This window comes from Dromiciops gliroides, chromosome 3 (genome assembly GCF_019393635.1).
Source record: "Dromiciops gliroides isolate mDroGli1 chromosome 3, mDroGli1.pri, whole genome shotgun sequence".
In the NCBI taxonomy this organism is placed as follows: domain Eukaryota; kingdom Metazoa; phylum Chordata; class Mammalia; order Microbiotheria; family Microbiotheriidae; genus Dromiciops; species Dromiciops gliroides.
The window spans coordinates 640,103,632-640,128,069 of NC_057863.1; the positions used below are offsets into that span (position 1 = coordinate 640,103,632).

The 24,438-nt window shown below is 47.1% G+C and overlaps 1 protein-coding gene across 1 annotated transcript in view; it reads left to right on the plus strand.

Annotated features, from left to right (window-relative positions):
* Positions 1-24,438, plus strand: part of ACAP3 (ArfGAP with coiled-coil, ankyrin repeat and PH domains 3) — a 65,395-nt gene that overhangs the window by 27,613 nt on the left and 13,344 nt on the right. Inside the window, 15 exon segments of the mRNA XM_043993866.1 lie at positions 1,086-1,269; positions 4,315-4,359; positions 4,819-4,914; positions 5,136-5,210; positions 13,842-13,853; positions 14,164-14,276; positions 14,877-14,928; positions 15,683-15,783; positions 16,028-16,139; positions 16,341-16,549; positions 19,332-19,401; positions 19,512-19,606; positions 20,958-21,187; positions 22,255-22,362; positions 22,720-22,815. Coding sequence (XP_043849801.1) covers positions 1,086-1,269; positions 4,315-4,359; positions 4,819-4,914; positions 5,136-5,210; positions 13,842-13,853; positions 14,164-14,276; positions 14,877-14,928; positions 15,683-15,783; positions 16,028-16,139; positions 16,341-16,549; positions 19,332-19,401; positions 19,512-19,606; positions 20,958-21,187; positions 22,255-22,362; positions 22,720-22,815 — 1,598 coding nt within the window.

Genomic DNA, 24,438 nt, shown 5'->3' on the forward strand with positions numbered 1-24,438 from the left:
AGGTACTTGCTAGCTGTGTGTCCCAGGGCAAGATAATTAACCTTTCTGATCTTCAGTTTCTTTAAAATGAACAAGGCCGGACTAGATGACCTCTAAGGTCCCTTTCCAGTTCTAAATTGTTGATCCTTTGAATAGAGCACATATGTGCCTTAGTTTCCTTATCTGTAAAATGGGGCTAATTGGGCTTACACTCCCTACTTCACAGGGTTGTTGTGAGGAAAGCCTTTTATAAAGATACTACAGAAATGGAATATCCTGCCATCCAAGGCTTCCCATGATGTAGACCCACCTTGTCCATCTGGCCTTATCTTCTCGCCTTCCTCCCTCCCTCTTCCCTCTCTCCTCCCTTCCTCCCTCCCTTCCTTCCTTCCTTCCTTCCTTCCTTCCTTCCTTCCTTCCTTCCTTCCTTCCTTCCTTCCTTCCTTCCTTCCTTCCTTCCTTCCCTCTCTCCCTCCCTCCTTCCCTCCCTTCCTTTCAATATTTTAAAATTTGTTAAATATATCCAAATTACACAAAATTTTTGATATTGCTTTTTTTTAAGTGAGGCAATTGGGGTTCGGTGACTTACCCAGGGTCACACAGCTAGTAAGTGTTAAGTGTCTGAGGCCGGATTTGAACTCAGGTCCTCCTGACTCCAGGGCCGGTGCTCTATCCGCTGTGCCACCTAGCTGCCCCTTGATATTTTTTTGAAAAATTTGAATTCCAAATTCTTGTCCTCTCTTCCTCCTACCCTCCCCCACCCACTGAGGAAAGTAATCTGATATCACTCATACATGTGAAGTCATGCAAAACATTTTTCCATATTATTGGTTTGCTTCCTTGCACACTTGCTCCTTGCTGGCAGAAGTCAGGCTCATTTCAGCTAACAGCCCTTTGCTCATGTGGCTCTTTCAACTTGGGATCACATCCCCAGCCCCCACCCCTTCCAGAGTCAGTATGGCTGGTACCTTCCCTTCCCAATGAGGAGAAGGAGTTCTGCCCATCCTCTGGATGGAAAGGTAGAGGCCCCATATAGTGTGTGTTAGGGTCTCTAGGACCTTATCCCACTCCCTCAGCAACTGATCTCTCCTCCCTGCTCTCCACAGTGACGTTAGGAAATTCAAAGAAACAAAGAAACAATTTGACAAGGTTCGAGAGGACATGGAGTTGTCTCTGGTGAAGAATGCGCAGGCTCCACGGCACCGGCCACATGAGGTTGAGGAAGCCACCGGAGCACTGACCCTCACCCGCAAATGCTTCCGCCACTTGGCTCTGGATTATGTACTTCAGGTCAGTGAAGGGTCCCTGGCATGGGCAGGTGGGGGGTGGAGGCTTCATTAGCATCATTCAGCTTTCTACAAGTTGGAAGCAGTCCTGGCATGGCATGATGCTAGATCTGAGAAGAGGAGCTAGCTCAATCAGGGTAAGGGGCTCCAGAGTGGGAGGCAGGCAGAAAACCTGGGTTCTTATCCAGCCTATGCTGCTTGGTAACTCTCAGAACTCTCTGGGCTTCCTCTTCCCTCTATGTAGGGGCCCCTTCAAGCTCTGACATTCTAGACTCACGGTATTTTTGGAGCAACTGTTGTGCTGGGAGAAGGAGGGGGAGAATCCTAGAATATTAGAGTTGGAAGGGCCCTGAGAAGTTAAGTCCAACCCCCTCACTTCATGGATGATTCACCCAGAAAGTTAAGACAGGGAGATAAGAGCTGGCAGAAGTTCCTGAGTGATGAGAGTCCAAAGAGAGTGTGCCAGTCAGTGTTGGGGGAGATCAGAGCTGGGAGAGATCCTTGGGGTCTGGGATGATCTCAGAAGAATTCTTGGAGGAGGTGGAATTTGTCGACAAGGAAGATTTGGAGAAGGGGAGAAAGGAAGGAAGGAAAGAAGGCTGTCTCAGGTGGAGGGGACCACATATGCACAGGATTTTGGGAGCTTTGAAAGAATTCTAAGAGGCAGAAGTGAGGGAGGAATGCATTCCAAAGATGGGGGGTAGATGGGAACAGCCTACATACAGAAACATAGAGATGGGAGATGGACTAACATATGTGAGGAATGAGAAGATGGGCAGTTTAGCTGCATTGTAGAGTATATGAAGGGGATTGTTAAGATGAGACAATAGGGTTAGAGCCAGATTGTGACTAGCTTTGAATACCAAACAGACGTGTTTGTATTCAACTGAAGAGGTAATAGAAAGCAACTGGAGGTTATTGATTAGGGGAATGATATGGTCAGATCTGATTTTTAGGAATATCACTTTGTTCTCTGTGTGGAGGATGGTTTGGATGGAGAGAAACATTTAGGATGGGAGGCTGTTGCAGTGGGTTTAGCAGAAACATGAAGAAGGCTTAGGTTCAGGGGATAGAGGTGCAGTTGGCAAAAAGGAGATGAGACAAGAGAAGATCTGGAACAATTAACATGGCGGATGGGGTAGAGAATCGAGACCTTTGATTTCATCAGTGCAGGGAGCTTCTGTGGAAGAGCAGATTTAGTCAGTCAACCAATTAAGCATTTATTAAGTGCCTTCTGTGTGCCAGGCATTTTGTTAATCACCGAGGTTACAAAGAATCCCTGCCTTCAAGGAGCTCCAAGTCTAATGAGGGAGACAATGGGGCATTAGAGGGTGAGGACAAGGTGGATTCCAGAGAAGAGAACTAGGGAACTAGCCAAGTACTGGGTCAAGACTGCTGAGGAAGGAAAGGGAGGCAAAGCTGAAATGAGGATCTGGGGAAAGACCAAAGGATGGAGGGACTGGAGGTCCCAGGGAGAATGAAGAATAGAATTCAGGCAAGATCCCCCTCCCCTCTTAGCACAGGAAGAGAACCATGGGTCTGGAACCAGGCACATACTGATATATTAGGTAGTTTTGCTGAACTTTTTTTTTCTCTCTCCATTTTTAAAAAACTTTTTGTTAAAAGGGATATCTCGGGGCAGCTAGGTGGCGCAGTGGAAAGAACACTGGCCCTGTAGTCGAGGAGGACCTGAGTTCAAATCCAGCCTCAGACACTTAACACTTACTAGCTGTATGACCCTGGGCAAGTCACTTAACCCCAATTGCCTCACCAAAAAAAAAAAAAGGGGGATATCTCTTCGGGGAGGGTAAGTGAGAGGGAGAGAAATGTATTTGGAAATAAGGTGATATAAAAGCACAAATTCTTTTAAAACAAAACAAAACAAAACATATAAGCAAAGACCCACAAGTGGGAATGAGTAAGGTTTGTGGCAGGTAACATTAGGCCTAAAGTCAGAAAGACCTGAGTTCAAATCCAGCCTCAGTATATTTACCAGCTGTCTGATTTTAGGCAAGTCATTTAACCTCTGTCTCCCTCAGTTTCATCATCTGGAAAATGGGGATAATAATAGCACCTACCTTCCAGCATTGTTGTGAGGATCAAATGTACTAATATTTGTAAAGTGCCTGGCATGTAATAGGTGCTATATAATTGTTATTGTTGTTGTTGTTGTTGTTATTATTATTATTATTATTATCTGGTTAGAGGGAGTGTGGAGGCAGTTAGGTGGTCAGTGGATAGAGTGCTGGACCTAGAGTCAGGAAGACCTGAATTCAAATCCAGCCTCAGAAACTTATTAGCTGTGTGACCCTGGGCAAGTCACTTAACCTCTGGTTGCTTTGCTCCACCGGAGAAAGAAATTGCAAACCACCGCAGTATCTTTGCCAAGAAAACTGATGGACAATCCACAGGGTCACAAAGAGTTGGTGAACAACAAAGAATGGAGTGTCCTTGGAAAGGCGGAGGCTGGATGGGTAGGAGTGGGAGGGAGGGAGTGGGGCAAGGGACAGATCATGAAGGGTCAGGAATGGCAGGTCAGGGAAGCAGGGTCTGAAGGTCATTCTGGAGGCCACGGAAAGCCCTTTCTAATTGTTGAGCTGCGTTGGGCCTGGGTGAGTGTGCAGGGCACTGTCTACAGGGGTCCTGGGGGACCACGAGGAGGGAGGAGTGTCAGTGCCTTCCTTCAGCCTCTCCAGCCTCTGGAGCCCCAGGGCCTGCTTCCATGCTGACATGCTCTCTTCTCTCTCTTCTCTCCCTGTCTCTCTCTCCTCTCTCTCTGTCTCTCTCTCTTCCTCTCTCTTCCCCTCTCCCCTCTTCTCTTCTCTTCTCTTCTCTTCTCTTCTCTTCTCTTCTCTTCTCTTCTCTTCTCTTCTCTTCTCTTCTCTTCTCTTCTCTTCTCTTCTCTCTCTACTCTCTTCTCTTCTCTTCTCTCTTTCTTTTCCTCTCTCCTCTCTCTTCTCTCTCTCTCTCTCTCTCTCTCTCTCTCTCTCTCTCTCTCTCTCTCTCTCTCTCTCTCTCTCTCTCTCCCTCTCTCTTTCTCCTTTTACAGATCAACGTCCTTCAGGCTAAGAAGAAGTTTGAGATCTTAGATGCGGTGAGAGCTCATCTTCTCTCCCCCTGTCTCCTTCCTATTACCTTCCTAAAATACCCCATTCTATGTATATGTGTGTTGGGGGAGGGCCCATGTTATGTTTGTGTGTTTCTGTGTGTAAGTTGCATGTACCAGCTTGGGCCTGTGCCCACCATGGTTGAGTGCATGTGTGCTGGGACACATCCATGCTTCCAGGTGTGTGCACACCTACTGATACATGTGCTTCAACATGTGGAGGCCCTTGGGCCTGGACCTTCAGTCCTAGACTGAGCTGGGTTGGGCCCATGTGAGTTGTGGCGCATGCTCAGGACTGTGTGTGTCTGGTATGTGGGTGTGGGGACCTCCAGGACCTGTCGAAGTAGGTGCTCCCATGTGGCACCTCAGTGGTGGGCCAGGGGATGCCTCCAGACTCATGTTTGGGCCCTGGGTAAGGGCTGAACATCCCTACCATTCATCCCACAGATGCTGTCCTTCATGCATGCACAGTACGCCTTCTTCCAGCAGGGTTACAACCTCTTGCACCAACTGGACCCCTACATGAAGAAACTGGCTGCAGAGGTGAGCCTGGGTCTGCAGTTCAGCCAGATGTGGGGAGGAGAGGCTGGGAGTTGGGGCAGACATGGCAGGGGCTCCTTCCCTGTTTGTCTCCCTGGGACCCTGACATTGTGGCCAGGACTCTATCAGAATTCATTCAATGAGTGAATGAATAAATGAATAAACGCAGACTTTCAGGAGACCCTCTGATGTGACACAGAATTTTCTTCTTGGCGCCTCAATAGCTGGACCAGCTGGTGATTGACTCTGCGGTGGAGAAGCGGGAGATGGAGAGAAAACATGCCCTAATCCAGCAGAGGGTAAGGAGGAGAAGGGGGGCATTTCCATCATGTCTACTATATGCCAGGCACTGTGCAGGGCAGGGCTAGGACAGCTAGGTGCTCCCAGATGCTTCCATCCTCCTGTCAAAGGGCCTCCTCTTTCATTATCTCATTGGACAATTGCAACAACCTTGGTAAAGTGGGCAAGGCCATTCGGTCTTTTATTTTTTTTTTAATTATTTATATCACTTATTTTTAACCGAAAGTAATTAGATATAGCTCACTCCTTGCCAACCAATTGAACTCTTCTTTGTAACAACAACAACAACAAAAAAGTAAAATAGAACCAATGGACTCATGGGGAGGTGAACGTGGCATAATGGTAAGAAGACTGTATTTGGAGGAGGCTTGAATTCCTCTCTGCTTTGTGCTTCCTGTGTGACCTTAAGGTAGTCAGTTCCTCCCTGAGCTTCAGCTCCTCACATGCAAAGGGATTGGCCTGGATGACTCCTAAGGTCCCTTTCTTCCTCTGACAATGGAGACATAATTCTTCCCCCATAGTCCCCCCACTTGTCTCCTAAAAGAAGACAAGTGTGTTCCATGGTTTATTCTGCAGGGTCAAGATTGTCCATTGCATTGTGTCAAAGTTTAGCTGCTTTTGAGTATTATTTTTATGTATATTCTTGGGGTCATTGCAGATACTGTTCTCCAGGTTCTACCTTCTTCATTTTGTATCAGTTCACAAGTCTTCCTGTGCTTCTCTAGCTTCTTCATGGGGGTTGTTTGTCATGGCACAATAATGCTTTTCCATTTAAATGCAATACAGTTTGTTCAATCATTGCCCAATTCATGGGCACCCACGTTGTTTCCTGGGTTTTGCTGCCACAAAAGGGTTGCTGTGAATATTTTGATCTGTATGGGGACTTTATTTCTGTCACTGACCTTTAGCATACATACTCAGTATGGGATCTCTTGGTCAAAGGGCATGGACTGTTTAGGGACTTATTTTGTTTAATTCCTAATTTCTTCCTGGAGGGGTTGGGCCAATTCATTGCTTCACCCACACAGTGTGCCCGTCTTCCCCAGCCCCTCCAACACTGGGTATTTCTATCATTGATCATCTTTGTCGCTTTTCTGAGTGTGAGGTGCACTCTCCATTCTGTCCATCCTCACTGCTTGTCCTTCTGCTGCCTTGTATACCAAACTCTTTGCCTCAATTTCCCCGACCCCTGGAGAAACAGGGGTCCTTTTCTCTTTGAGCCTTAGCTCTCCTCTGGGCTTCAGGTTGAAACTGTCTCTCTCCACAGATACTTGAACTCTGCCCATGGAATTTCCCCGGACCAAATTCTTCTTTTGTGACATGTGGTCTGGGGTAAAGGTTGCTTAAACCTCAGCTCGGCTGGGGTCATTTTTGATCTTCCTACTCTCATGGTCCCGGTGATTCAGTACTGACATCTCCTGGAGGTCAAAACCCCCTTCTCTTGTTACCTTTCCCTGTGTGGTTGTCTTTGTTCGGCTCCATCCTAGTCCTTCCCAGCCCCCTTCATCTTCTGACTTCCCTCTCCCTTCTTTGACTCCTTTTATTCTCTTCCTATCTTTATTTTTTGTCCTAGGACCCTGGCTGTCCCCAGTGCCGGCTGTTCCTTCCCTTATACCCCCAACACACTCAGCCAGGAGGAAGAGGAGTTGGTATCCCCTCCCAGGTCTCCCTCTGCCCCTATCACTTAGCAGTCTCTCCTTCTTGCATTTGTCACTGAGCCCAGCTCCTTGATGCTTGGTGATCTGTTGGCCTCTGGAACACTTTCCCTCTGTTCTCTGACTTTTTCCCCCTTTGCCTTTATTTAAAAAAAAAATCCCATTTGTATCAATATCTTTTGTCTTTAAATCACCTTCATTTCTAAATACATAATTTTCTGCTTCCTACCTAACCAGCTCTCTCTTGTAACAATGGAGAAAGCAGGTCAGCAAAACCAACTAATTTGTCAGCTGTCTTTGATTGTGTAGGCACCATTACACACCCACAGTCACCCACCTCTACAAAGAATCAACCAATCAACAAGTATTTATTAAACAAATTCTATGTGCCAGGCACCTTGCTGGCCATTCCTTCCCTCAAGTTGCTTATCTTCTACTGAAGGGGAGACAGCATGTCCAAATAATATACAGGATATATACAGAATGCATACAAGGTAGTTTGGGGAGGGAGGAAGGGAGGGTGCTAGTGTGCAGAGGGGATCAAGAGAGGTCTTACATAGAAAGTGAAGCCACTGCTGCATCGTGAAGGAAACCAGGGAATTCTTCCTTCCTTCCTTCCTTCCTTCCTTCCTTCCTTCCTTCCTTCCTTCCTTCCTTCCTTCCTTCCTTCCTTCCTTCCTTCCTTCCTTCCTTCCTTTCTTTCTTTCTTTCTTTCTTTCTTTCTTTCTTTCTTTCTTTCTTTCTTTCTTTCTTTCTTTCTTTCTTTCTTTCTTTCTTTCTTCCCTTCCTCTCTCCCTCCTTCCTTCCTTTCTTTTTTTTTTGGCAAGGCAATTGAGGTTAATTGACTTGCCCAGGGTCACACTGCTAGTAGGTGTCTGAGGCTGAATTTGAACTCAGGTCCCCCTGATTCTAGGTCCAGTGCTCTGTGCACTATGGTGCCACCTAGCTGCCTCTAAAAAGGAGGAAATCACACAACCTTGCTGATGGGTGCCCTTACATATTTTTTATTGAATCGCAGATGGGCCCTTGCTATTGCATGGTGAAACTTTTTTATTTATTCCTTGTTGACTTTCTGTCCCACTTGTCCCATCAGCTGTTCCAGACCTTTTCTTTCTCCTCCTCCTCTTCCTCCCCTCACAGCAGATGTCCTTGCCTCCTACTTTTCTGAGAAAATAGAGGCCCATTTCCTGTGAGCTTCTCCCTAACTCTATATTTCAAAACTCCATCAAGTCCTTTACTCTCAAGTCTGCTCATCAGAGACAGGAGTAAAAGAGTTTAGATCTTAGGCAGCTAGGGCATTCAGTGAATAAAGCACAGAATTGAGTCAGAAAAGACCCAGATTCTAATCTTTGTGTGTGTAGGAGCGGGGGGCAATGAGGGTTAAGTGACTTGCCCAGGGTCACACAACTAGTAAGTGTCAAGTGTTTGAGGTCGGATTTGAATTCAGGTCCTCCTGAATCCAGGGCAGGTGCTTTATCCACTGCGCCACCTAGCTACTCCCTGGCCCAGATTCTAATCTTGCCTCAGATGCTTCCCAGCTGTCACTTAACTGCTACCTGCCTCAATTTCCTCTACTGTAAAACAATAATAGCAACTACCTCCAAGGCTGGTTATGAGGATAAGATGAAATAATATTAGTAAAGTGCTTAGCACAGTAGGCACTTAATAAATGCTTGTCTCCTTCCTTCCTTCTTCCCTTTCTTCTTCCCTTCCTCCCTCCCTCCCTCCCTCCCTCCTTCCCTCCCTCCCTTCCTTCCTTCCTTCCTTCCTTCCTTCCTTCCTTCCTTCCTTCCTTCCTTCCTTCCTTCCTTCCTTCCTTCCTCTCTATTCCAGGAATCATTCTGCACCTCTCTCACATCTTCAATCTCTCCCTCTCTACCAGCTTCCCTGTCATGCTTAAAAAGTCCCCACTTGAACCTGTCATCCCCTCAGATATTGGCCATATAGTTTCCCCTCACTTTCCCTGCCACACTTAGAGAAAGAATCTTTTACCCTTGCTGCCTCCACTGCCAACGCCCTCATTCACTTCTCACTCCCTTGCAATCTGGCTTCCAGCCGCCACCACTCAAGTGACGCAGCTTTCTCTAAGATTACCCATCATCTCTCAGCAGCTAAATCCACTGGCCTTTTTTCATTATTTATCCTCTTTGATCTCCCTGCAACTAATGTGGACCACTCCCTTCTCCTTTAGGTTTCTCTCCTGGTTGTCCTCCTTCCTGTCTGACCTCTCCTTCTCAGTCTCCTTTGGTGGATCATTATCCTTATTTCCTACCTACCCCCAAATTATGGGGGTCCCCCAAGGTTCTATCCTGGGCCCTCTGCTTTCTTTTTTCTGTGTCTCTTATCTCCATCTGTTCACATTACCCCCACCCTTTCTCTCACACCTCTGTCTCTGATCTTTCTATATCTTTGTTCCTCTCTATCATTTCTCTATCTCTCCACCTCACTTTTTCTGTTTTTGTCTCTCTCTGTTCACCTCTCTCTCTCTCTCTCTCTCTCTCTCTCTCTCTCTCTCTCTCTCTCTCTCCTTTCTCTCACCCCTCTGTCTCTGTCTCTAATCTCTCTATGTCTTCATCTCTCTGTATAATTTATTTCGGTTTGTTTTTCTAGCTCACTTTCTCTGTATTTGTTTTTCTTGGTCTCATCTCTCTGTGTCCCCGTCTCTTCTATCTCTGTTTATCTCTGTTTGTCTCTCTTATCTTATCACCTCCCACGGGTTCATCTTTTTGTACCTGACTCCCACCCATCCCTCATCCCCTCCCAAGCTCCAGTCACTTATCACGTGTCTGGAGGATGTCACCAGGATGTCCTGTAGGCATCTCAAAATCAGCATCTCCAAAGCAGAACCCAGCCTCTGCCTTAAACTTGTTCCTCCTCCAGATTTTACTGCTAATTTGAACCCAGCATCATTTTTTTAGTCATCCACATTCATAACCTTGGAATTACCTTTTTTTTTTTTGTTTTTTGTGGGTTTTTTTGGCAGGGCAATGGGGGGTTAAGTGACTTGCCCAGGGTCACACAGCTAGTAATTGTCAAGTGTCTGAGGCCGGATTTGAACTCAGGTACTCCTGAATCCAGGGCCGGTGCTTATCCACTGCGCCACCTAGCCACCCCCGATTGTTTTGTTTTGTTTGTTTGTTTGTTTTTTGGGGGTTTTTTTTGAGAGGCAATGGGGGTTAAGTGACTTGCCCAGGGTCACACAGCTAGTAAGTGTTAAGTGTCTGAGGCTGGCTTTGAACTCAGGTCCTCCTGAATCCAGGGCCAGTGCTTCATCCACTGCACCACCTAGCTGCCCCTGGAATTACCTTTGATGCCTCATTCTCCTCTACCCTCCTCTTCCCTATATCCAATCAGCTGCAAGGACTGCTTGGCTTTGCCTCTATAATGCTTCTCATCCATGTCCCCTTCTCTTCAATCACACAGTCACCCCTCTAATTCAGCTTCTCATCCGCCTCTGCTCAAGGACCTTCAATGGCTCCCTATCACCTCTAAGATAGAATATCCCATCTCAACCTGGCATTTTAGACCGTCTACAATCTAGTTCCTACCCACCTTTCCCATCTTCTTTCACATTACTTCCCTCTATACAATTTAATTCCATCTAAGCCAGACCCACAAATACAACACAACTCCTGAAAGACACATTGCTCAAAACATTCTCCACACTTGGAATGTTTTCTCCTTATCTTTGCTTCTCAGATTCCTTGTCTCTCTTTAAGACTCAACTTGAATCCTTCCTCCTCCCTGAAGCCTTCTCTGCCCACATCCCGTGTTGTTAGTGTTCACTCTCTCCTCAAAAGTCATTGATGTTGAGTAGATATTATGTGGCTACCCCCATTCCTATTCCTCTCCTTCCCTCTCCCCGTACCCCCAGGGCCAGGAGAGAGAGAGTTGCTAGAAAGGCTGGTGGGGGACTATCTGTCCTGTTGGCTCCTCTTCTTACACAGCTGGCTAGCTGTTCTTTGTGAGCTATCCCACTGTTAGCCCCTCAACATGGTGTAGCATGGAAGAGCACTAGACCTGGAGTCAGGAAGACCTGGGTTCAAATCTCTCCTCAAACACTTACTAGTTATGTGAATTTGGGAAAATCATTTGACCTTCCTGGAGCCTCAGTTTCTTTGTCTGTATATATATATATATATATATATATATATATATATATATATATATATATATATATATATATATATATATATATATATATATATGAGGGGATCGGACTCAGTCATTTCTAAGGTCCTTTATAGTTCTAGGTCTATGGCCCCTTCCTCTCCAAGGTCCCTATTCTGGAATCCAGTGATGTCTAGGGATAGAAAAGTCTGTCTTTTTTATGATCCCCTGAGGTTCTTTAAATCCCATCCATTGTCAACATCTACTGTACCCCATTTTAAAGGGGGAGCTGCTATGAGTCCCATAGGTTTTGAAGACAGAAGGAATGGCCTTCCTGTGGGGTGCTCCTGGTGTTCTATAGCTCTCAGAAATCAGACCATCTGCCAGCTAAGGCTGACTGGGAGGGGCTATTCCCATGTTCTTGATCAGGGCTCCCCCCTAATTCAATAGATTATCATCTATCCCATCTACTTTTTCAGACATCTTCCCCGACTCTGTGCCCAGGTCTAACTGTTTCTCCCAGGTCACAAGATTGGCAAGGATATACTGGCCAATGTTTAACAACCAGCTCTTAAAAAAAAAAAAAGTATACACAACACACTTTGAAATTTAATCTGCATTGTCAGCATTTCCCCATCACTTTCTTAAATTGAGACAATCAACACAACAAATCAAGCCCTAATTTGTAGTATTTGCCTATATCCAAGTTGTAAATGCTCACACAAAAAATTTTACAACCAACTCTTGTGAGCCAGCCTCAGCCAATTCAGCACACCCCTGACTATTTCTCAAACTGGAAGGGAGCTCAGAGGGTATCTAATCCAACCCTCTCATTTTCAAATGAAGAAACCTTGACCCAGAGAGATAAAGTGATTTGCTGAGGTCGCATAAGTAGTGAGTGGCACACCTGGGATTTGAACTCAGGCCTTAAGATTCTAAATTCAGGGTTATTTCCACTGTATCACAGGTCAAGAAGTTCTTGTTTGTGTCTAATTTAAGTCCCTTCTATTTCATCTGCCATTGATAAAGGTGGAGAAGAATGCGTTACCTTCCTCTTTAAAGGTGAGGCAGCTCTCTTTATGTGGTGGCAAGGAATTGGAAGTTGAGGGGGTGCCCATCCATTGGGGAATGGCTGGACAAGTTGTGGTATATGAATGTAATGGAATACTATTGTGCTGTAAGAAACGATGAGCAGGAGGAGTTCAGAGAAACCTGGAGGGTCTTACGTGAGCTGATGATGAGTGAGATGAGCAGAACCAGAACATTGTACACAGTATCATCAACATTGTGTGTTGATCTACTGTGATGGACTATATTCTTCTCACCAATACAATAGTATAGAAGGGTTCCAGGGAACTCATGATGGAGGAGGATCTCCAAATCCAGGGGGAAAAAAAGAACTGTGGAGTATAGATGCTGAATGAACCATACTATGTCTTTTGTTTTTGGTGCTGTTTTTCTATTTTGAGGTTTTTCCTCATTGCTCTGATTTTTCTCTTATAACATGACTAATGCAGAAATATGTTTAATGTTATTATATATATATATAACCTATATCAGATGGCCTGCTGTCTAGGGGAGGGGGGAGGGAGGGAGAAAAATCTGAGATTGGAAAGCTTGTATAAACAAAAGTTGAGAACTATCTTTACATGTAATGGAAAAAAAAAGGTGAGGCAGCTAGGTGGCACAGTGGTGTTGAGGGCCTGGAATCAAGAAGGGGCCTGAGTTCAAATCTGGCCTCAGACACTTACTAGCTGTGTGACCCTTGGCAAGTCACTTAACCCTGCTGGCCTCAGTTTCCTCATATGTAAAATGAACTGGAGAAGGAAATGGCAAACCACTCCAGTGAAGAGCCAGACATGACTAAAAACGACTTAACGAGAGGTTCCAAGGTCACTCAGGGTCACTCAGCTGTCTTGGACATGCTGGGTCATGTCTTCAGGCCAGGGATAGGGTACCTTATGTGAGAAGGGAAGAGCTCAGTCTCTCCTTAGTGAAGAAATGACCTCTTTGGGGTGAGTTTCCATCATTGTGTGGGACAGAGGGACCCCACTGACCAAGATCAGTGAGGCTTTTGGAGAAGTAATGAGCGGATTGTGGAAACAGTCCTCACTTGGAGGGAGTCGGGAGACTGATCTGGCTGCAGCTCCACCTCTGGCTTACTGTGTGACCCTGAGCAAGTCACCTCCCCTCTCAGGGACTCAGTGTGTACAAATGTGGGGGATTACAGTTATCATCATTCCTCAATGAAATCCTATGGTGTGGTGGAAATAACACTGAACTGAGAGTCAAAAGACCTGGGTTCCAGTGTTGGCACTTCTACTTACCTACCGTGTGACCTCAGGGAAACTTAGTTTCCCTATGTGTCAAATGGTGGTGGTGGTGAGTTGGGGACTAAATATCTAAGGACATTTCCAAGTTTTTCTTTTCTTTTCTTTTTTTTTAAATGGGGCAATGGGGGTAAAGTGACTTGCCCAGGGTCACACAGCTAGTAAGTGTCAAGTGTCTGAGGCTGGATTTGAACTCAGGTACTCCTGAATCCAGGGCCGGTGCTCTATGCACTGTGCCACCTAGCTACCCCTTCTTTTTTTTTTTAATGAGGCAATGGGGGTTAAGTGACTTGCCCAGGGTCACACAGCTAGTAAGTGCCAAGTTTTTTTAAAAAATAAAACTTTAAGAGAAAATATAGGGAAAGACTGGCCTCCTAATGTGGGATTGCCCTCTTGGGGATCAGGGAGTACTAATATAAGGAAGATACCTGTTGGGAGTAAGGGTGGATAGAATTGGGAACTGTCATCATTGGGGAGACCCTTTGCTCACTTTCATTTCCTATTCTCTCTTGCCCCCGGAATCGGTTGACTTCAGACTTTGCTGCAGGTGAGTTTGCCTATTATGCTGAGGCCCCCCCGGGGGAAGAGATAGAGGGGAAGAGATGGAGGGGAGGGGATGGTGGCTGAGGGTCTTTAGATTGGAGCAGGAATCTGGTTTCAGTACCACGGACATCTCCTCTAGCTGCCCCTTCCCTCCAGGCAGGGAAGGGAATGAATGAGTCTATTGGCTTGGAGGTGTTGGTATTTTGGTAATTTGAGTGTGCACATAGGGGAGAGAGCATGGTGGCTAGGGGGAAGAGGATGAGGTACCTCTTTTCTCCTTCACTGACCTCTCATCCTTCCCCTCCCCCCACCAGGACTTCTCCTATGATGAATCCAAAGTGGAGTTTGATGTAGATGCTCCCAATGGCGTGGTCATGGAGGGATACCTCTTCAAGAGAGCCAGCAATGCCTTCAAGACATGGAATCGGTGAGAGTTAGAGTGAACATGGTAGTAGCCAAGAAAGAGTATAGGGAAATGAATGAATCAGGCCCTGCCCTCAAGGAGTTTACATTCTATTGGGAGAATATAGCATGAAGAGAAATAAATGCAGGACAGATACCAAAAAAGATACTGGGACAGGGGAAGGTATTAACTACCAGGGGACTCAGGAGAGACTCTTGATGGAGGTGCTGCTTGAACTGAGCCTAGAAGGGAGCTGGGGTTCTAAGAGGTCAAGGTGGGGGAAGGGAAGACATTCCAAGCAGAGAGAACATCTCGTGCAAAGGCAGGAAAGTTTGAGATAGAATGCTGTATGTGGTGAACAGGAAGGCCGGTCTGACTGGAGCCAAACCTGTGGGAGTGGGAGTAATGTGTAATGAGTCTGGAAAAAGAAAAGGTTGGAGCCAGAATGGGAAAGACTTAAATACCAAACAGGAGTTTTAGTTTAACCTTAAAGTGGGGGGGTGACATAATCAGACTTTTGCTTTGGGAATATCATGAGATCCTGGAGAGGAGGAAAGGGCAGTGGCCAGGCAGGTTCTGGGGAGGAGGCTGCCCCCTTCAAGACTTCCATACTTCTTCTTGTAGGAGGTGGTTCTCCATACAGAACAGCCAACTGGTCTACCAGAAGAAGCTCAAGGTAAGTGGGCAGGAGCTGAGCCTCCGGGGGCTGAGGCTGCTGGCCTGATGGGTTCTGGAAGCATTTCTAGTTATTTCTTTCCCATAGTGCATAGCTAAGGATGGGGAGGGAGGAGAGGAGAGAATAGGGGAAGCTTTTTTCTCCTTCATCCCTCAAAGCCCAGTGTCTAGGGACAGAGGGGCCCCCCTACTACTCCCCAGAAAGCTACTCCATTCTTTTCTCTCTCCCCTTGAGTGGTCTCAGGGCTGTGATTATGGTATAATCACACGAGATAACATATGGAAAATGTTTTGTAAACCTTAGATGCTGGTTACACACACACACATATGTATATGTATGTGTATGTGCATCATGCACATGTACACATATATTCTCAACCTACACATATAGATGTGTATATACATATAGATGTGGTTTTACATATATATATATATACACATAACACACATATATAACAATGTCATTATTGCTATTGATAATGATGAAGAAGAAGAAAATAAAAATAAAATACCCCATCGGTTGATAAGAGTTCCAAAACTGAGTGGTCGGGAGGTCAGTATCTAATGCCATGGCTAGTGGCTCAGACCCCAGGATGGGTAGTCATTGGGTTGAGTGCTGGGCTTATGAGTCAGGGGAGTCAGTACTCTGTGGCCAGTCAGGAGTTGATCTATGAGGCAGTCAGTAGGTCTTGGGTCCAGAGGTCTGGGGAAGGGTGTTTCGTGAGTTTGGGCTTTCAATGGGTCTATCCCTCCAGGATGGGTTGACCGTGGTGGTGGAAGATCTCCGTCTCTGCACTGTGAAGCCATGTGAGGACATAGAGAGGAGATTTTGCTTCGAGGTGGTCTCCCCTACAAAGTAAGGGGCCTGGATGCTGGCTGAGGAGGGAGGAGATGCCAGGGATGGGGAGGGCGCTGCTACCAGGTTTTTTCTCCAGAGGCGGGCTGGGTTTCCTGGAGGTGGTGCCCCCTGTCTGGAGTCAGTTTGGGGGAAGCTTGTATGAAATGAGGGGCTCCCTGGGGGAAAGGTTGGGGACTTGGCTCCCCGGTCCCAGTCTTGATCTCTCCTCCGTCTTCCCTCCTCCCTCCTCCCTCCTCCCCAGGAGCTGCATGCTACAGGCTGACTCGGAGAAGCTCCGCCAGGCCTGGGTTCAGGCAGTCCAGGCCAGCATTGCTTCGGCTTACCGGGAAAGTCCTGATAGCTACTACATTGAGGTGAGGTTGTGTCTAGAGACTGCTAGCCCCTCCAGGGTCTGGCACAGCGGAGTTGCCCTGCCATCTGCTGGCTGCCCATGGTAGTGCACTATCCCCATGTAGCCATTGTCCTTTTCTCGTGTCTAGGGTTTGGGGTGGTGGACCTGTCCCTGCTGTGGATACCCAGGCCCGGGTGTTACCTCCACCTTTCTACTTTCCTAGAGACTGGACCGAACGGCATCCCCGTCCACCAGCAGTATTGACTCCGCCCCAGACACCAGGGATAGAAGCAGCAAGGGGGAGGGCATCCTACAGCGGGTGCAGAGTGTGGCGGGCAATGGTCACTGTTGTGACTGTGGGCAGCCTGACCCCCGCTGGGCCAGCATCAACCTAGGTATCCTGCTGTGCATCGAGTGCTCAGGCATCCACAGGTGTGTATGTAGTGGGGGAGGGCATGTGGGGAGGAGGGGGAGGGATCAGGAGCTTCAGGGCCAAGGTAGGGGGGCCTCTAGAACATCAGGGCTGTGGCTGGGGCCTTAGGGACCTCAGGGACCTCAGAGGTATTATCTTCATTTCGTGAATGGGGAAACTGAGGCTCAAGTGAAGGGATTTTCCCAGGGTCATTGGAATTTGAACACAGACCCTCCCCACACTCTATCCCCACCAGGCTAAGTACTCAATAACCTGGCATGGGGAAGTGAGCTGAGTACATCATGTTGGGGATTCTGGGGTAGGAGCCTTAAGAACCTCGGGTGAAGACTGTGGGTAAAATCATGACAAATAATGGATGTTGATATAACACTTTGCAAATTGCTTTAAATCCATAATCTCACCAGATCCTCCCCACCATTAGCACTGGGAGGCAAGTCCCGTGGATTTTATTGTTCTCATTTAGGGATGAACAACTGGGTCTCAGCAGAGTGAAGTGACTTGTCCAGGGTCACACAGCTAGTAAGTGGCAGAGGGATGATTTGATGACTCCAGGTCCCACACTCTGTTCACTGCATCACACTGACTCACTGTTCTGGATTGGGGCCTCAGGAGCCCCAGAAGCAGGACAGGAGACCCCAGGTTAAAGGCCTCAGGGGATGATACAAGACTTACTCTAAGCCTAAGGGTAGGATGTAAGGACATAGACTGACCTCTTCTTGATCTCAGGTTACAGTGAGTTAGAGGACACAGAGAGGGAGCTCTCACTTTGTCCTCTGCCCTGGTCCGGACACATCTGTAGCATCATACAGCATATAGGTAGCTAGGTGGCACAATGGAGTCAGGAGGATCTGAGTGCAAGTCTAGCCTCAGATACGAGCCGTGTGACCTTGGGCAAGTCACTTAACTTCTGTCAGCCTCTGTTTCTTTAACTGTAAAATGGGGATAATAATGGCACCTCCTTACAGGATTCTTATGAGGATCAAATGAAAGAATATTTTTAAGGGCTTAGCATAGCTTCTTCATGATGATGATGATGTTCAATTCTGGATGTCCCAGCTTTCTTTCTTTTCTTTTCTTTTCTTTCCTTTCCTTTCCTTTCCTTTCCTTTCCTTTCCTTTCCTTTCCTTTCCTTTCCTTTCCTTTCCTTTCCTTTCCTTTCCTTTCCTTTCCTTTCCTTTCCTTTCCTTTCCTTTCCTTTCCTTTCCTTTCCTTTCCTTTCCTTTCCTTTCCTTTCCTTTCCTTTCCTTTCCTTTCCTTTCCTTTCCTTTCCTTTCCTTTCCTTTCCTTTCCTTTCCTTTCCTTTTCTTTTCTTTTCTTTTCTTCCTTCCTTCCTTCCTTCCTTCCTTCCTTCCTTCCTTCCTTCCTTCCTTCCTTCCTTCCTTCCTTCCTTCCTTCCTTCCTTCCTTCCTTCCTTCCTTCCTTCCTTCCTTTATTTTTGAATATTTTACTTTTTAATTTAAAAAAAATTCCCCAGTTACATATAAAGACAATTAACACTATTTTAAAAAAAATTGAGTTCTAAATTTTCTCTCTCCCTCATGTACCCCCTCCCTGAGACAGTAAGAAAATTCATATAGGTTATATGTGTTCAACCATGCAAAACACTATCATATTAGTCATGTTGTGAAAGAAGACACAGACTCACAGGGGAAAAAAACCATGGAAAAATGCAGAAAGTGAAAAATAGTCTGCTTCAATCTGCATTCAGACTCCATCAGTTCTTTCTCTGGAGGTGGATGGCATTTTTCATCAGGAGTCCTTTGGAACTGTCTAAGATCATTGTTTTGCTGAAAATAATAGCCAAGTTACCCACAGTTGATCATTGTATTTTATTGCTGTTCCTGTGTACAAAGTTCTCCTGGTTCTGCTCAATTTACTTTGTATCAGTTCATCTAAGTCTTTCCAGGTTTTTCTGAAATCTGTGTGCTCATCATTTCTTACAGCCCAGTATAATAGTCCATTATAATCACATACCACATGTTCAGCCATTCCCCAATGTTTGGGCTGGATGCCCAACTTTTTGAAAGGACATTGCTTTTTAAAAAAAGAAAGAACGTTGATAAGCTAAAGTGCATCCAAAGGTGGGGGACAGAGGATTGATTGAAAGAACATGGGGAAGTTCAGCCTGTAGAAGAGACAAATTGAGAAGGGAGGCCTGCTTGTTGTTCCCACGTGTTTGAGGGGTGGTCATGAAGAAGAGTGGAGAGCCAGGATACTCCCTGCCTTCTCTCTTTCCAACCACTGGTGGAGGCAGGGAAGAGGAGTTTCAGATGAACAGATCTTAGTCAAATATATAGAAAAGCTTGGTGGCAGCGGCTAGCTCCTTTGGAAGGGAGACAGTTTCCCATCCCTGGAGATCCCTCAGCAGTCTGGATGACTATTGGGATGCCATAGAGAGTATTCATACCCAGGCAGGGTCCCTGACAGCCTCCAGTTCCTCTGACTACTCAGGAGGGTTCATGCAGCTTCATCTGCCTTTGGGGAATGGAGAGAGCAGCAGTCTGGGTAATCTCTATAGCAAGCGAGCTTGAGATAATCCCCAAATCATTTTCATCTGGCTTTGGAATGCATCATGAGAATCTAGTCTGGGAACAGATTTCCTTTGCTAATCACTTCCAGCTTGGGCTGATGTGACCGAGGAGATGAGCAGCCTAGGGGGAAAAGCTCACGGCAGCTAAGCCACATGTGGCTGAGGGTTATCGTAGGTCAGTCCTAGGGAGGCTGGCTTTGAATTTAACCCCTCCCCTGACTCCCTGTTTCTCATTCCTCCCTGTAACTCAGGAGTCTGGGGGTCCACTGCTCCAAGGTCCGGTCCCTGACACTGGACTCCTGGGAACCAGAGCTGCTGAAGGTTAGTGTGGTCCCTACAGGTGTGTGTGTGGGGGGGAGGGAGGGGTGTTGGGATTGTCTATCAGAGCTATTGATGAGGCTTAATCCTATTAGTCTTCTCCTCCTTCACAGCTGATGTGTGAACTTGGGAATAGCACCGTGAACCAGATCTATGAGGCTCAGTGTGAAGAACTGGGGCTCCAGAAGCCAACAGCCTCAAGTTCCAGGTTAGTAGGTCAAAAGACAGGGTGATGGATGAGCTGGGGTCAGGGATTGAGGGAAATAGAAGGGTAGGGTCAGAGGTTGGGGAGATATAGAGTTGGGGTCATAGCAAAGAGATGGAAGACTGAATTCACTCTGGGAAGATGGAGGGATATCATGGGTAGAGAGATAGAGGGATGGGGTCATGAATGAAAAAAGAAAGGGATAAGGCCATAGGTAGAAGGATGAAGGAGTGGGCTCAGGGTTTGGAGGGTGTATGGGTGGCAGGGATGGGCAAGGGGATGGATGGGTGGGCTTAGATGTTGAGAGCATGGAGGAGTGGAGTCAAGCATAGAGGGATGGAGCACTGGGTTCATATGATGGGGCAATGGAGAGATGGAGTCATGGGCTGGGAGGTGGAAGAGGGCTCGGATGTTGAGAGCATGGAGTGGTGTCAAGGCTAGAGGGAGGAGGACATGGGTAAAAGGACAGAGGGTTGTGGAAGAAGAGATAGAGAGAGGAGTCATGCATGTTGTGGGCAGGGGGATGGAAGAATGGTCTCAGAGTTTAGGGGAATGTAGGGATGTGGGCATGGGTTGGGGGATAAAAAGTGAGCTCAGAAGTTGAGAGGATGGATGATCAAGGATGGGTTCATGGGTGAGTATATGGAAGAGTCTGGGAAGATGTAGGGATGAGGTCAGGAGGTGGGAAGATGGAAGAGTGGACTCAGAGGAAGTGTAGCCAATGGTGGGAGGCATATAGGAATAAGATCATGGGACAAGGAGATGGAGGAGGGGGGTCAGGGGTGGGGGATGGAAGACTGGATTTAGAGGCTGAGAGGAGATGGAGCAAGAGGATCATGGTTAGTTGAGGTGGAAAGGTAGGGTCAGAGATTAGAAAGATAGAGGAGTATGGAGGGTCCAGGGTCCTCTTAGAAAGAATAAGCATTTATTAGGCACTTACTGTTTACTAAGCACTGTGCTAGACCCTGAGTGGATACAAATAGAAAGATAGAGACTAGGGGGCAGCTAGGTGGTGCAGTGGATAAAGCACCGGCCTTGGATTCAGGAGGACCGGAGTTCAAATATGACCTCAGACACTTGACACTTACTGTGTGACCCTGGGCAAGTCACTTAACCCTCATTGTCCTGCCCCCCCCCCAAAAAAAAAAGAAAGAAAGAGACTATCTCCATTCTCACAGAACTCACCCTGTTCTTCTATGAGGAGAAAACACATAAACAATTTAAAAGTTAGGGATTTATTGATGAGGCTATAAGAGCAGGGGGACCCCGGGGGCCAAAGATTGGGATCATAGTAAAGTCAGGGGACTGTTCAGCCTTTGGTCTTGCATCCTCACCGCCACCTTCTCCTCCCCAGGCAGGACAAGGAGGCTTGGATCAAGGTCAAGTATGTGGAGAGAAAGTTCCTGAAGAAGCTTCCAGGGGCTGGGGTGGAGGCCAGTGAGACGACGGGTCGGGGAGAGGCCAAGCCCAGGCGATGGAGCATGAAGAAATGTCGACGACACCACAGTTCTCCCCGGGTGCCCCGGATGCGACGCCAGCTCCGGCAAGAGCCTGCCGCCATCTCTCCCGCAGCCCTATCTTCAGGTGGGGGACCCCTGTACCCCAAATCTTTCCTGCCCTCCTCCCTCAGCTTTCGTGTTTGTAAATTCTGCAAGCCAACTGGCCCAAGTCTCCTCTGCATCTTTTGTCAAGTGAATACTCCTCCCACCTCTTGTTTCCTTGGGCCCTCGGAATCCTCCATCTCCCCACACAACTTACTTCATCTCTTCCCTTTGAACCCAGCACCCCCCCTCTCTCCAGACTGAGAATGTAGGGAAGTTCAAGGGGGAGTTATATCCTCCAGGGAGGGGTCTCCTGTAAGGAAGGAGCAGTTAGCAGGGTTTGGGGATATTCCATGCTAGTGAGATTGAAGCGATTGCTCTGTGGTGTAAAGAGCTGGATGAAGTGGAGTTAGGTGAGCCAGGTTGTAGCTGGTTGTGTGGCCCGGGGTAAGTCACCCTCCTCTCTGGCTATCAGCTTTGTCCCCTCTAAGTCCCTTCCAGATCTGTTACCACGGCTTCTTCACACCGTCCCTGGGAGCTCCCATCAGAGCCTGGATCCTGGGCTGGGGTAGGGGTGGGGCCACTGCAAGACTGACCTTGGTAGCATTACATTAAGAATCTCTCTCCACCTCAGGCTCTGTTTGCCTTTTCCCTGATTCCTCTTTAAAACTGAGTGTAAGAGGGGCAGCTAGGTGGCACAGTGGATAGAGCACTGGCCCTGGAGTCAAGAGGACCTGAGTTCAAATTCGGCCTCAGACACTTAACACTTCCTAGCTGTGTGACCCTGGGCAAGTCACTTAACCCCAATTGCTTCACTAAAAAAAAAATTAAAAAAACAAGCAAAAAAAAAATGAGTGTAAGAGGGGCACGGAGGAAGTCATAGCCCAGGTGTCCCTCTGACTCGCTGATGGAGCCAGGGGCTGACTCACTGCCCCCATCTCTCTCTTTCAGCCTACCTTCAACCCTACCTTCAACCGTGTCCTTGAGGGGGTGGGACGGAGGAGACCTGGGAATATCGGCCCAATAGACTCAGGGGCATGAGGTCTTGGGGGGATGGGGGGAGGGGGGATGCTGAGTAGTGTCCTCATATCCCTTCCCCTCCCCCCTCAGCCAGCACTTTGGAACGGAAATTTCGACGTGACTCTCTCTTCTGTCCTGATGAGCTGGACTCACTCTTCTCTTACTTTGACACCGGAGCGGCTGGGGCGGGACCAAGAAGTAAGTGAGAGGGTGTGTGGGTGGGAGCAACAAGGCTCATCTCCCTCCCTCCCCTTCCTCCTGTTTCCACCTTCTATGCTGTCTCTTGAGATCGGGGCCTCTGGCATAGCTACTCCAGGGATTAGAACTAGGACTGGGGTGACTCGTCTGTGGCCCTTCACAGGGCTGGGTCAGGGCAGGTCCTGAGCCAATTCCCCTCCTTTGGATCCCCGGCATCTCCCCACCCTACCCCACAGTTCAGGGATTGGGGGACACTTATGGGCTTGGGGGATTCTGTGGGCTCCTGCCCATCCTCCTCTGGCTTCCGGGAGCTCTGCCCCATTAATCCCCATCCTGTTCGATCCACCTTCCTCGTAGGTGCTGGCCACATGTCTGCGCAGGCCCCCCCAGCAGCTGGTCAGTGGGACAGTGGCCTGGGCCCCGGGGGCACTGAGGCGTGCCTCCCGGCCGGAGGTAAGGTAATCTCTGAGCAATGGCCTGCACGGAGAGGAGGGAGGGAGAGAGAGAGGGGGACAGTCACTTCCTCCACTACAGTGTCTCTCATGCCCAATCCCATGTCCCTACATCATCTTGCCTTCCCTGTCCAACAATCTGAGGCTGTAACGTTTCTTGTTCCAAGGAAACACTTTACTCAGAGGGACTATGGGGCTCTGATGGGTTGTGATGACTCCAAAGATCTGTAGAGACATCATCTCAAGGCTACCTACACTAGAATTCCAGGTTCCAGCATTTCAAGGAGAGGATTTGTAAGATTGGGGGCAATGGCTAGGTCAATAAGGTTATGTGGGGACCATTGATTATATTATTTAGTTTCTAACTAATTTTGTTTAATATATGGTTTCTTTCCTTTTTTTTTCTTGGTGAGGCAATTGGGGTTAAGTGACTTGCCCAGGGTCACACAGCTAGTGTCAAGTGTCTGAGACTGGATTTGAACTCAGGTCCTCCTGAATCCAAGGCCAGTGCTTTATCCACTGCACCACCTAACTGCCCCTTCTAACTAATTTTTAATCTATCTTTCCATGGCCCTTTATTAAATGTAATTTTGATTGTATCATGATCTGAAAAGAATGCATATGATATTTCTGCCACTCTTCATTTGGTTGTGAGGTTTTTATGTTTCAATACATGGTCAGTTTTTGTGTAGGTGCCATGTACTGATGAAAAAAGGTATATTCCTTTCTTTTCCCATTCATTTTTTTTTCCGGTGGGGAAATGAGGGTTAAGTGACTTACCCAGGGTCACACAGCTGGTAAGTGTCAAGTGTCTGAGACTGGATTTGAACCCAGGTCCTCTTGAATCCAGGGCCAGTGCTTTATCCACTGCCCCTCCCATTCAGTTTTCTCCAGAGGTCTAACATTATCTAACTTTTCTAAAATTCTATTCATCTCCTTAACTTCTTTCTGGTTTATTTTGTGGTTAGACTTATCTAGTTCTGAGAGGGGAAAGTTGAGGTCTCCCTATGTAGGGACAATGGACTTTGGAGCCAGAAGAATTGGATGTGAATCCCTGTTTTGTCAGTTACTATCTATGTGAACTTAAGAAAGGCCGCCTCAGTTTACTCATCTGTAAAACGGGATAAGACTTACATTGCCCATTTCACAAGATTATCACAATCTTTGTACTTTATACTTACAAGTACTTTGTAAATTGTAGAGGGCTCCAATTTGGTCTGTTTAGTATTGATGTTCTCTTTTTCCTCCTCCTCCTCCTCCACTTTTATTTCCTCTTTTCCTCTTCCTTTTTCTTCTTTTCTCTTTATCTTCTGATATTATCACTATCAGGGAACTACCCTTCACTAATGCAGATGGGCAGCTTGTTCACAACTTATAATTTTCAAGAGTTTCCCAGGGCACTGAAAAGGCAAATGACTTGTCCAGGGTCTTGCAGCCATGCTGGTTTAGTAGCTGGACTCAGACCCAGTTCTTCCTGACTCCAAGGCAGACCCTTTATCCTCTATGATCTGATGCATCTTAGTGAAAGATTATTTCTAATTATGTTGAGGAGGAGAGGAGTAAAGTGAGTCATTGTTTGATATCCTAGTCACATTGTCTTGGTACATTTCTGATGGGAAATGAA